The sequence below is a fragment of the Aptenodytes patagonicus genome, chromosome W (assembly GCF_965638725.1).
Source record: "Aptenodytes patagonicus chromosome W, bAptPat1.pri.cur, whole genome shotgun sequence".
In the NCBI taxonomy this organism is placed as follows: domain Eukaryota; kingdom Metazoa; phylum Chordata; class Aves; order Sphenisciformes; family Spheniscidae; genus Aptenodytes; species Aptenodytes patagonicus.
Genome location: NC_134981.1, coordinates 14,686,025 through 14,699,192, shown reverse-complemented (window position 1 = coordinate 14,699,192; position 13,168 = coordinate 14,686,025). Strand labels below are relative to the sequence as shown.

Below are 13,168 nucleotides of genomic sequence, written 5' to 3'. Positions count from 1 at the left end.
AGTTATTACAGGTCATGAATTCTAAAATTATCTCCCCTTCCTACTATCACATACGGTGCCAGTTAATGTTTCCCCTATACATTTCCCAATTAAATATTAAGTTAATCCCTTCCCCAAGCCTCCAAGATAATGCTTATTATCTGCAGTCTACAGCATTAAAAAGATCATTAACTCCAATGGTGTTATATTAGTTTCTCTCTTATATTCCCCCCAATATTATTTCAGTTTAATCACTGGAAAAGTGTCAGGAATTGATTTAAGTAATTAGATGTTTAATGATACTATCCTACAGACTATCACTTTGATCACAGAATTACAACATATGTGATAATCTGCTGGTGCAATGGGGAATTTATTCTTGATACTTGTAATCTTTCATTACTTTGGTTTTGCAACTCATTTTGCACCATACAATTGGGCAACAAAACAACTGTTGGAGAATTTGCATTTAATTTACTTACAGTTCATTGTTGCTTTCTGAAAGGATTTTACATGGTAAGCATGAAAGTAAAAGAAAAAGATAATGTAAAAATATACCTACAAGTATTACAAAAGAAAGATACCTTGTTTGATACAACTCCACAAAGACTTATTCTTAACAGAAGTCGCTTAACATGTCTAAAATGAGAAAAGGAGTCTTCAGGTCAAGTATGTCAAACAACATAAGCATGCATCTCTGCCAATATGCACGCTTCTGCTTATGCAAAGGGTCATCTCACAAACATTAAATAATTTCTCCAACTGGAAATTAAATTCATGGCTAACATACATATTTGCCCAAAACTTTGTTGTTTTAATCATTTGTTGTAAAAACATGACTGTTAATAATGACTTCGAAAGATGTCTGCCTTGCAGCTGTGCAACCTTTCATTCACCACAAGCATTTGTTCTGGTTTTTTTTTTTTTCAAGCATTCAGCTATCAGTACAAAATAATTTCAGTATTTGGTGTTTAAAACCAAAAAACTCATACAGCTCTGATGCAGGCACACATTAGTCTGCAATTGCACAAATTCATTGTTTTAATATCTATATCTTCACCAAATACCAAGTGAAGTTCCTACCCATAATATTTACAAGAGAGCAAATTTTGAAGAGACTAATTAGAGCGTATTCTGCAATTGATCACTTAAAGTTGAAATCACAAGTCTCAAGAACCTTGATGGACAAAATGGGGAGATCCTAATCAGCTTCTCAGAAAAGACACAAAAGGCTCAACACCTGCCAGAACTACAGGAGCTGGTATCCTCAATTCTGCCAACTAACAAATACTCACCTTGACCACAGCTTGCTTTGCCATAATCCTAAATAAATTACAGCACTAAGTACAGTTCCAAGACCACAAAACCAGAAAGCAATATGAGAAAAGGAAGTTGTTGGGTTTTTTCTGGTGATATGTTTCTTTATTAAAATAAAGATTAAGATGTCCACCTGCTCATTTATAAAGAAGTGGTCCACCCCAGTAATCACTTGGAATTACTGGACCTTCCAGGTAAAAAGCTTTTCCCTCCTCCACTCTTCTCTCTGCATCTGTACATAAGAAATGTGAAAATTAGCAATAAAAATCTGCATGTTGTTTACATTTGAAGGTACCTATATGTAAGGAGCATGAAAGAAATTCTCTTATGTGTTTTAAAGAACGTGCAGGTACCCAAAAGCACACACAACTATACTACAGTACAGGTGGCAGGAACTTTGACCAGAATTGCTGTTTGCTAAGCTTGTGCACCGAACAAGTAGTAACCTGAAGGTTCCTCTTTCTACACAAGGTGTCACAGCCCTTTAGCACATTCCATTAATAACATTTCTAATTTAAACTCCCCAAATTCTTTTTTAATAGAGTTCTCAGGGATAAAAGACACAGAAAATATTTTCATATTCTCCTTTAATGCTGAATAATTAATTTTTAAGATACCAACCTTCTTGTACATAATCATTAGAAAAATAAATCTGAGTTTAGAGACTAGAAGAAACCTGATGCTGATGGAAAGCCAATGATATGTGAACAGAAAATAGGATTGGATCCAAGAACTCTCTTGTCATCATAAAAAGTAATCAAGTGGATGCACCAGAGAACAACGCTCTCCCCTCTTTTAGGCAATATTCTCACTAGAACAGTTTTCCATGACTGCTTCCAGGACTGCAATGGTTCAGACAGTGAAAGATGCAGATTAGCCAACAGAAAATGAATAGCTGCAAAAACAGCACAGACATTTCTCAAGAATTCTGGATCTTTTTTCCAGTCTTGCTGAAACCTGAAATTATGCAAGTTTCTAGGCAAGAATAAAGTATTAAGAGAAGAGATCACTCACTGTAGAGTGCATCATCACTCTGCATTCTACACAGGCTGTCAATTCAGTTTGTTTCATTCAGTGTTGTGTTGTGGGCCTTACATAAAGTCATAAATTGTTTAGGATACAAATGTTAGAAGGCCAATAGCCTCTGCTCATATGTCAGGGCAGCACCTCCAAGCAGGAGGAACCCTTTAACTACATGTCCCTAGAGCAGATTAAGTAGCTTCATAAATCCCTCTGAATAAAGTCTCACCTCCTGTGCAGTTAATACAATTCTGCTTACACTGGGGAACGTTCCCAGGCATCATCCAGAATATCTCCATTTTCTAACAGCAATTTCCTGTTCTGGAACTAGATCTAGCTGTCCCCTCAGTGAAGGAGGATGGAGATGTTTAGCACACAGTATAAGCACCAGGATATACAGGAAACCATGTTTCATGGACACATCCTCAGGTTCCAGCAATCACAGCTTCAGGATCTCCACAAGCCTACATCTGAACATCATGTTTAATACCTCCCCAATAGGCCTGTCTTCCAAGAAACTGCACAAATTCATAGTCTACTGATTTTGACCTCCCTAACATTACTGCACAAGTGAGACCCAGAATTCAACTATACTCGTGGGGAAAAAGCAATTCCTGGATTATAACCGTCATCAAGTTCTTCTATTGGGAGAAATGACTTATTGCCTATTCACCCTCTCTTTATGATTTCAAAGATGTCTATAATATTGCCTCCCCACACCATTCAGCTGTCTCTTCTTCAGACTGAAGGGCTATAACTATTTAATCCCTCCTTTTATGGAAGCAATTGTTTTCTTTCAATTATCCTGTCATCCTTCTCTGTATCTTCTTTGGTTTTACAATACTCTGAGATGATGCAACCAGAAATGTAGCATTTAAGACAACAGCAAACTTTGCACTTAAGCAGTGTAAAAATGAGATTTTCCTTTTTCCTTAATACTCTAAACTTGTTGACAGCTGTCAGAGTTGAGATGATATTTTAAAGGATCCTCTTTCCCTTTCCTGAGCACTGACAGTATTTTAGAGCCTATCCATGCATCTGTACTGTCAGGTGACTTCTACTATAAATATACGTAACTTTGCATTTATCAACACTGAATTTGATCTGCCACTTTATTACTAATATCAAAAGGGATAGTATGATTCCCCCCCCCCCAGGTTCAATATGCACTCTTAATATTTGCCTCTGCATCAGCCCTTCCAAAGCATATGCAGTTTATACAACTAAACACAAACATGAAATTCCCTTGTAATCTCTGCATTCTCTTCTCCCTCTTATTCACTGCCAGAGCAGCGCTATCAACACTCATTTATGAAAATTATTGACAGTTTACAGAACGATTACTTCATTTTTAATTGCTTCAAAATTTTTCATCTCCATTAGAGGCAAAATCATATAGTGGAAGACTAGGTAGTAACTGCTGTAAAAGTTAATAAAAACATAGAAAACTGATGCTTCTTCCATCCAAAATCTCCAAATCATAACAAGAAAAAAAAAAACACACAGATCTGCAAACTCACTTCTCCCATATCAACAGTTCCTACTGGCTCTTTGATGCCACTTTGCTTCCCCAGGCTCTCCAATGCCAAAAGCTAATGCGGTCCTGTGAACAAGTTTTTCTTCTACTGCTCCACCAAAACATACATCATAAAAACAAAGCATTGTACAAAGATTCATGTTCTTCCTGCTGTTTGTCCTTATAAGCAAAGCTGTAGGGGAGGACTGCATCTAAACATAAGAGGACTTGTCAGCTAGACTTCCTGCTTTGTGTCTCTTCCTCAGATAGCAGGAAGCTACTTACATCCTCATGTTGGCAAATAGTCACCCTACCAGGCTGCCAGTGAGACAAAAGTTCTGCACTCTGAAGAGCTCCAGCATGAGATAAGCCAATTGCTTATTCACTTACAAATACCCTATTTACATCCCCCAAGGACTTATATAGTCAGACAGTCAGACAGTTTGCACTTCAGAAAGTTTTGCTGCACACAAAGTGGAAAAAAGCAAAACCAACATACTCCAGAGTATTATGAGCCAAACCTCAAACAATCACAAGAGTTTAAGTACTGCATATATTTATTTTTTTCCTTACAGCTTTACGGGCCCACATTTGTGCTTTTAAGCTTGAAACTAAAAACGCTTCTTTTGTTAATGGAAAGCTGCTATCATCACATAATCACAAAACTTCAGAACTCAGGCTTTAAGAGAATAAACATCACAAGCTGGCAATATTAAAAAACATGAGCTGATGATAATGACAACAAGCCAAAAATGGTAATCAGCATGGGGTATTAGGAGGAATATTCTGTCCTTACTAAATGCAGATTTTATCACTTACTAAAAGCTTGCATTTCTAACCTTTTGTGAAATTCATCACCATGTTGCCTCAAGCTTGGAGCTCTGAAGAATTTAGGAGCAGCATACTGCAGAGCAACATGGGGCCCAACATATATTGAACCTTGGTAGCAATTCACAAGGACACTATAGGGCTATTTGTAACAAACACTGACTAGCACATTTTCAGAAACTGGGACACATTTTTTGATGTAATAACACCTACCACTCTAATGCAAGACTCATCATGGAAAAAGCAAAATGGTAATTTGATTTTAAATGTGCTAATTCACTTGTTTCTTCAGTGTGTGTATCTGAAGAGAATGAAATTTCTGGAGCTGCAATACTCCTGTGACTTCACAGAATCTTGTGCTGGAAACTATAATCACATTAAGGCATTCTTTTGTGTTCCCAAGGAAGCTGTATCAAGTTTAAGTGTTTGTAACAGCCACCTTTGAATTGAAAGTTTACCTGGGGAATTCAATAATGCTTTCTATTGCAGGATAAGCTAATACAGCATTTAACTTTTATCATCTTCTGCAATGGAATTCTGCACTACTGCTCATTGATCTGTCTTCAGCCAGGTGATTTCCAGTGAATTAAATTATTTTTATTGCCCTTTCTATATCGCTGATAACATCTTTCATCCAGCAAAAACTATTTGCAATACTGGCTAGGTAGATTCTACCAAGGAAGAAGATTTGTTTTTCAGAGCACCTCTTTCAGGTCTTCAGCCAAATCAGGTTCTTGAACTCCCAAACTTACTTAAATCAGAAGCATGCTCATTCAGGGGAGGTTGTCTCCCAGAATTGATTCCACTTGCCATTCCCAGTTGATTTAGATTTGAACACTATGCTTCATAGAGCTGAAATACCAACAGGAACCTAGCCACAATAACTGCTTTGGGTGAGGGTCTCAAAAATTTGTTTTGGGTTTCTTCCTACATTGCTATGCTGATACAGAAAGCAAGAAGCAGCAGCACACTCACTTCCAGATTAAGCGACCCTGGCTACATATACAATAGCAAGTAGTGCAGCATAACAAGAGCTGGTACTGAAGACCAAGTATTCATACTACGTACTTCAGGCGTTTTACTTCAGACTAGTTCTGATCTGGTCCTGTGGACTGAATACCCATTAGTTGAATGCATCTTTCAATCTGGTTTCATCTGAAAAAACTCAAGTTCATGTGATCACTCTGCAATGCAAACCTACGTACAGTAAGTAGAGATGACTAAGATTCACTTCAAAAGTTCACATCTGATCCAAACACTAATAGAGTCACATGCACCCTGTACATTAGTTACCTTCTTTCCTGTGTTCAGCTATATCTTTATCTTGAAAGAACTGTTAGATCCCTCGTCCTTGTGCCTAATCAGCTTCCCAAACTTAAGGAGGGATAATACCTTAAGATACAAGCCATTGTGCTCTACAGAGGGTATAAAATGTCAAGGATGTTATATCTGATAGATGAGTCAAAAGACAGCCCAATAATCCTTATAGTTACATGAGAAAAGACAAAATTCATATGATGGGAGGGACGTTTAGCAAATGGTAAGAGGGCAAGGCTACATAGACCTTTGTTGCTCATGTTGCAGGTGACATATCAAACACCTGTACATGCCTCAGAGGAAAAACCCAGGGAAAGGTCCATGCTAGGAACCCTATCTTTCCTTATCCAAAGAACAGCAGCTACTGGTTTACAAAGTTTCAGTTAAGGAAAACTAACCTTCAAACAGATGCTTCCATAATGCCATTTGTAATAAAAGAATGTTTTCTGTGGCCTGCAGATTCCATTGCTGTTACGTTGTTTGGTAAGACAGGATCTGAAGTAGATCAGAACCATTAAGTGATCATGATCTATCCTATATTACCACTTTCCAAATCAAACCTGTCCAATTAAATTAAAGGGTCCAATTAAATAAAAGGGAATGTCTTAAAGGTAGGCTGTCCAGGAAATAAGTTGCTCAAACTCCCCCCCCCTTTTACTATCACCTACTGTTTTTATGTACACCACAGTTTGGTATATACAGCTTTCCCCAGTCAAAAAAGACTTTGCCTAAACCCTAACTATCCAGAACTTGAGGTCAAGACAAAACCAATAAACTTTGAAGTCACTTCAAGGTCTATTCATCTAAAATTTGAACATTTAGGTGAATTACTCAAAAACTATCCAAGTTTTAGCTTCTGTGTACACATATACAGAAGTAAAATAGTTCATAACAGCTAACAAATGTACAAAGAACCAAAAAACCCAACCTTTTTACAGTTAAAAAATCCAAAACAAGAAGGATTCTACTGCACTAAGAGTGTGTTTTCTCTTGACCTTGCAATACTCATGTTCATGCTTAACTTTTAGGATGACAAATAAAAAATTCACTAAAGTTGATGAGACTGTTCATGCAAGAAGTGGTATCTTCAGTTTCAGGCTGGAATATACTCTTCATTATCTGCCCAAGAATGAATAAGATACTACATAGTATAGAATACAATTTAAGGATAAGCTATCATATTAAAAATGCTAAGTGTACAAAATTAAACAGGTTATCAAATTTATATTGCCCTGAGAGTTTGTAAGATAAGACCATTTCTTTTTTTGTGAAGTCACACTGATTCAAATTTCTACATCATCCTCTAAAGTAGCTTTTAAAAGCTCTACACAGATCAGGCCAATACATGCAACTGTTCAGTGTAAGATCCTTATCTAGTGCAGAGGATGCCACTGAAATAGTATATTGTGAAAGTATACTCAGCAGCTTAAACTTTGCATTGCAAGTATCATATACAAAAAAACACCCCACCAAACCAAAAACGAAGTACTGCTATTGTTTCCAAGCCAAAATTGTAAGATTGGTCACATGCCATGCTTTTCACAAGATGCATCATGCCACAATGTCTTAAATTAAGTATAGTCTACTGAACATAGGCCAGCCAACACAAGTCTATATATGCACTATAATCCTTCCAGACACAATGCAGGAAGAGTGAAGCAGAAGAGGACTGCAGATACACCACAGAATTATGTAGTCAAAAAAACCCCATACAACTCTACATTGATGCAGCTGTGTTAGCATAGTATGTTTTAAAGGAGTTAACTGTGATACAAGGAGAATAATCTGTATGAGTAAAAGGTGCCTCTAAATGAGTGAGGATGAATTCTTTTCTAGAAGTTGAACCTGGTTTAGCTATGCTGATTAAAAAAAAACAAAAAAACAAACAACACACCACTCCTAACACTAATTATATCAATACAAAAATAAAACAGGCAACACACTCAAGAGCCTCTTCTAGCTGTTAAAGATACAGAGGTTAGTGCTACTCTTCTGTTACAATGCAAAACTAGACCATAGCACCACAGAAGATACTCTTCTAATACCAGTGCTTTATCAAATAGCATTTGTCAAGGATCACACTGCAAGTAGGAGAGGTCCTACACAGGTTCTGTGTATCTACCCATACAAGCTTCAGGGCCATAGCCCAAGCTGGCTCCAACCGACTTGGCTTTGAGCAGGTTTTGAATGTTTTCAATAACCCACTGGATATTAACAGGTGCTGCGGATGTTCAGTATTTCCTGGGATCAGCTCCTTAAAGGAGAACAAAGAGACTACTGCAGCCAGAAACAACTGCATCCTTTGCCCTGCTGGCTGCTTCACGCTAAAGGCAGAGGAGAAAACTTCACTGCCTGCAGGCTGCAATACAGGTGCTCACACCATGAGGAACCAGCAAAGGGACCTTCTGCTTAAGTTTTGAAGCCTACGTAGCTGAAAGATCCCAACATAAATACATAAAACTTGACAACATAAAAGTTCCTTAACATATACAGCTTTTTGCTACTGCTGTTATGAAAATAACAAGGAGGTGGTTGTTCTACATCTATAGGTTAATGTCCATACTATAACTCCAAGTCTTGCATAAATAGAGTAGGCCCATCATTACACTAGGGCAGACTGTGGCAACAGCTTGATCCTCCAGGCTCAAAGTGGGTTGCAGAAAACTACTTGCCTAACTCCCCACCATCAATTCTTTTTGTCAGAGCAGACTTTCTAAGGTGCCTGAACCCATCATTCGTTACCAAGAAGAGCCATTCCATTTACCACCATTAACAGAGGAAGGGGAAGGAGGACCAATCTCCTGCATTTGGTGAAGATGAGGATTGGAAGGGGAAGACCTCTGCACAAATGCACAAGAAAATATTTGAACTGCCAACAGAATTTGTTTTCTTTCCAAGTTATACACAGATGCAGAAAATTAACACCTTTCCTTTTTTTTTTTCTCCTTTGGTTTAAAAGGGTTGATGCCAGTTGCAACAAGTATTCTAAAGATCAAGGGACTCCTACTTTATAAGAAGTATGGTAACCTCAGCAACAAGCGCTGGTCAGTGATAGATGAAGGCATCTTGGATTGTCTCAGAGCATCAGCGGACCAGCATCCTGTTTAAGCTATTATCCCCAAACCCTTGCTTTCACCATCTTTAAAAAATAACTTGCCTGATTTGTAACAACTTCTACATCAAAATAATCCTTTATGTTTCATACGGCACTATAACATGCACTGCAAGATTGATAAGACCTTGAGAAAGTCTGTCTTCAAAGATATGGCCTGATACAATAGAAACATTAAGCAAAAGTTGCATGAACACTTAGGATATCACTATCATGAAGACTTACTTTTTTAGAGATGGCACCAAAGAAGGCCAGACAACAGAAAAGAGGAAAAGGATCAACTGGAGAAAAAGAATAAGGGGGGGGGGGGGAAGTAGAGACATTTAATCCCCTCCCTCCTTTAGTTAATACAAAAACATGTTCTCAGTTTCCAAGGCTTATTAAATTTATTGTTCTCAGAGCAGTTGGCCCTCCATGCAACAGCCTGTAGCAGTCACAAAGGTTAACGCAAGCATTTTAAAAAGTACACAATGGCCAGTTTCATCTGGATATAAGTTTATAAAAGAAGAAAAGAAACCAACAAACTACGAAACAGCTCCAGGCTCTCAAGAAACTACAAGGCTGCACTTAGCACATAAGTTTATTATTAGTATTTCATTAACTAGGTTCTTAAAGAGAAGTCTACCTACTATTTCAGCCACACAGGACTCACTTTCTATTCTCTGTTATTCAAATTCAGGAAGGAAAGCCTAAAACATTTTTTGGTATAAAGCTGAACACTCCAAAATAAATTTAAGCTATATGGACACAAGAGTAATATTTAAGTAAATATTTAATATATTTCTGATTTAGTTAATTTCATCCTCAGAGAAGGAAAAGTCAGCCACTGCACACAGCTCTTATCTCAATACAGGAAGCCTTCAAAACAATCCACTAAAAAGAGCATCTCCAAAGATTTTGTTGACTGGTTGATGAACCTCTCTTGAAAGCCTACACCCACACGTATGTCACGTGAAGACAACACAAAGGCTGAGTCAAGTTTCTGACTCCAAATACTTCCTGACTGGTCCCACCAAACATCAATAGCGAACAGGGATGGCCAGAAGAGACCTACTCATTGCCCTAGCTGACTCTTCACAGCACTTCACAACGAAGGAGGGGGCAGTTTCTAGGCTAGCGCTCAAAGCAACAAAACCTGAATCACGGGATGTGCCCATTACTCTCCTGCTGTTCTACTGAAAAGACCAGGTAAGCAGGCACCGTACTAAAATAAAGTCATCAGCTTATTACTTAGCCGTACCACAGAGTTTACTTGCTGAGTGTATATCGGTGAGTCTGAACACCAACTATGACCCCAGCCTAAAGTGCGCACCTGCGATACAATCTCTTGCAGACGAATAAAGCCAATATTCATTAAAGAGCAATAAACGTTACCCCTGAATACCAGCTGCTTGGGCGCAGGGCTGATCCCGCCCAAGGTGACAATTTAGTTCATTCAAGCGTACCCTATGCTCACGTATTTAGGAAAAAAACCAGCGACCCGGGTCATGGCTTTAGCAATTTAATAGCAGCCAAATGAGCGGGGCCGCCGCATGCTTCAGCGGAACCGAGCCAGTTTACCGCCGTTTAACAGCCCCACAGGCCAGGGGAAGGCAGCGCGGCCGTCCCTCGGGGCGCAGTACCCGCCCAGGGCCCCTGCCCACGCCCCCGGCGGGCACCCACGGCCCCGGCGGCGCCGCGCTCCCACCGCCCCACCTGCACCTACACACACACACACACCCCGGCAGAAACGCCACCTCAGCCGCGGCGCTCTCGGTAAGATGTCCGATGGGCCGGCGGCGAGGGGTGCCCCGCTCCCGCTGGGGACCTACCAGGTAATCCATGTACCGGGTGGCGCCGGGCGCCGCGCTGCCGAGGAAGTCTCCGGGGCCGCAGGCGCGCGCCCGGCTGACAGCAGCGCTAGGCCACCGGGCGCCCCACCGCGAGGGGGAGCGGCGTTTCCTGCCGCCACCCCGCCGGCACGGGGAGCTCAGCCGCCGCCGCAAGGTGCAAGGGCTGGGGGAGGCTCAGCACCGTCAGAACCGCCCACTGCTGCCGTTGTCCGCACCGCAGCAGCCCTGCGCGCGCGGGGGGGCGGGGCGGGACAACAGCAAGCGCGCGGCTGCAGCACAGCCAACCCCCAGCCCGGCACCCACAACGCCCGAGCGTTCGCTAACAGCTAGAACCTCCGTCCCGCTTCACCCCACGCGACGTCGCTATCAGCTGATCGCACACGTGGGGCGTGAGGAGGACGCTCTTAAAGGCGTACGCGCCCAGCAGAGAGCAGACAAACTCTGGCGGTGTGTGATGTCGGGTATTTTAATCGGCTTCCTGCGGGTGTGCGGTGGGCTGGTGCAGTTCACCACCTGCTCTAGCGGGGGTGGCTGGGTCGCCCGCGAGGGTCAGCTTCTAGCTGCTGTTCCTGTGCCCCGTTTGAGATGGCACCCCAGAGCTTCTGCCCGAATTGGAGAAAGCCGAGCAGGTGCGAAGGTTTCATGTTGCCCTTATGCACTAATTTTAATTTTGTCAGTGCAAAAGTGTGGGTGCAGGTGCTCTGGTGGAGCAGGTGAATGCTAAGGAGGCCATGAGCAGCTGGCTGTGGGCTCTGTGGTGTATGACAGCTTCATCCTGGGTGTCCACATAATGTGGGAGAAGACTTAATTGCTTCAAAAGGGAAATCACAAAGGCCTGTGAAGATAAATGCTGAACCCCTAACTTTTAAAAACTGAAACATGCTCCAGAGAGAGCAAGTCCATAGAGAGAACAAGCAGCTGTAGTCATCTGGGCATTTAGCTGGTGTTTTGAAGTGGGGGAAACTGCCTAGGTTCAACCAGAGGTCCCTTGGGTCCTGTTTATTACATGAGGATTGGCAGGGAAGGAGACTGGGGCTTCCACCTAGGTGGGTCTGTTGCCTGGTTGTTAGGGCTTTCTTGTGGCAGGCAAGATGAGGGTTTGAAGCACTTCACATAAAGGAGTCTCCTCTGCTGTGGATAGAGGAGCAGGTGTGAATGCACAGCCTCTAGCTGTCAGCCAAAAGGAAGTTATTGCTGTATTTTGTGTTGAGCCTAAATATTATATATAGCAGATTAAATTGAATTTAGATAAGTACAAATGAATTTGTTTACTTTGAATCATTAAGACATTTGCTAATTTTAGCATTTTAATAGCTAAGGGGTAGAAGAAGGGCTTGGCCCTTCCTGCTATTCAGTATTCTGTCTGTTTTCCTTATAGTTACAGCCATTGCTGGCAACTTTCTGCTGATCACGGGATGTCCTTTTGACAGTGGGAACTACAGGGTGAACAGAGGTGGCTAAAGTACACCTCTCAATAATGTAACAAAGGAGCTGCAAGAAACTCAGATTTCATCTTCTGTCATTGCATGTGATTATTTTTTTTTAACATTTTGCAGTGCTTTCCCTTTAACCTTTAAAACCCTTTATTTCTTCTTTTTAGCAGCAGTAATACATCACTCTTGAGACTTGCTGCCTTTAGACACTTCTCTAAATGAAGGGTGACTGGAAGAGAATCTAAAGGAGAGCATCAAGAACAAGCAGAGATTTCAGAAGTGTTTCCTATAAGAGTAATGGGAAAGGACTGGGAATTATATCTTCTAGAGCTGACTGAGAGGAAAATAGAATCCATATGTAGACAGTTGCTGCAAAGAAGATGTGGTGATGGGAAAAGAAGTGATTGGCTTGCATTGCAGCAAGGGAGGTTTAGTTCAGGCACTGGAAAACACTTTAATAGTAAGGATAATCAAGCACGGAAAGACATCACTACCAAAAGTGGTAGAATTTCTGTGAGTGAGCATGGATTACATAAACATTGCTCAGGTGTGGTTCAGCTAGCACTGATTTTGATCTGTAGATAATGAACTAGAAGACCCTTCTGTTTTGTATGATTCTTATATCTCGGATCTGATTATGAAGATGCAATATGTTTATACATGCAAGGAAAAATACTTATTCCCAAATGACTATTTTATACATGAAATTTTCTTTCTAGCTTATAAACAAGTGTTCATGAGCTGAACGGAACATCAGTTTACAAAATCAGAAAAATTCTAATGTATACACCGCAAATCCCACAGATTTGATCAA

General features: G+C 40.7%; 1 protein-coding gene across 2 annotated transcripts in view; it reads right to left on the bottom strand.

The window, feature by feature from the left end:
* The window catches only part of LOC143172021 (ADP-ribosylation factor-like protein 15), a 286,252-nt gene extending 275,285 nt beyond the window's left edge, over nucleotides 1–10,967 (bottom strand). For both annotated transcript variants that reach the window (XR_012997266.1, XM_076361236.1), the window contains exon 1: nucleotides 10,901–10,967. Coding sequence is in view for 1 of the 2 variants with exons in the window: in XM_076361236.1 (XP_076217351.1) it covers nucleotides 10,901–10,912 (12 nt within the window). In the remaining variant the exon portion in view is untranslated. The remainder of the gene's footprint in view (nucleotides 1–10,900) is intronic.
* Between the last annotated feature and the right edge of the window lie 2,201 nt (nucleotides 10,968–13,168).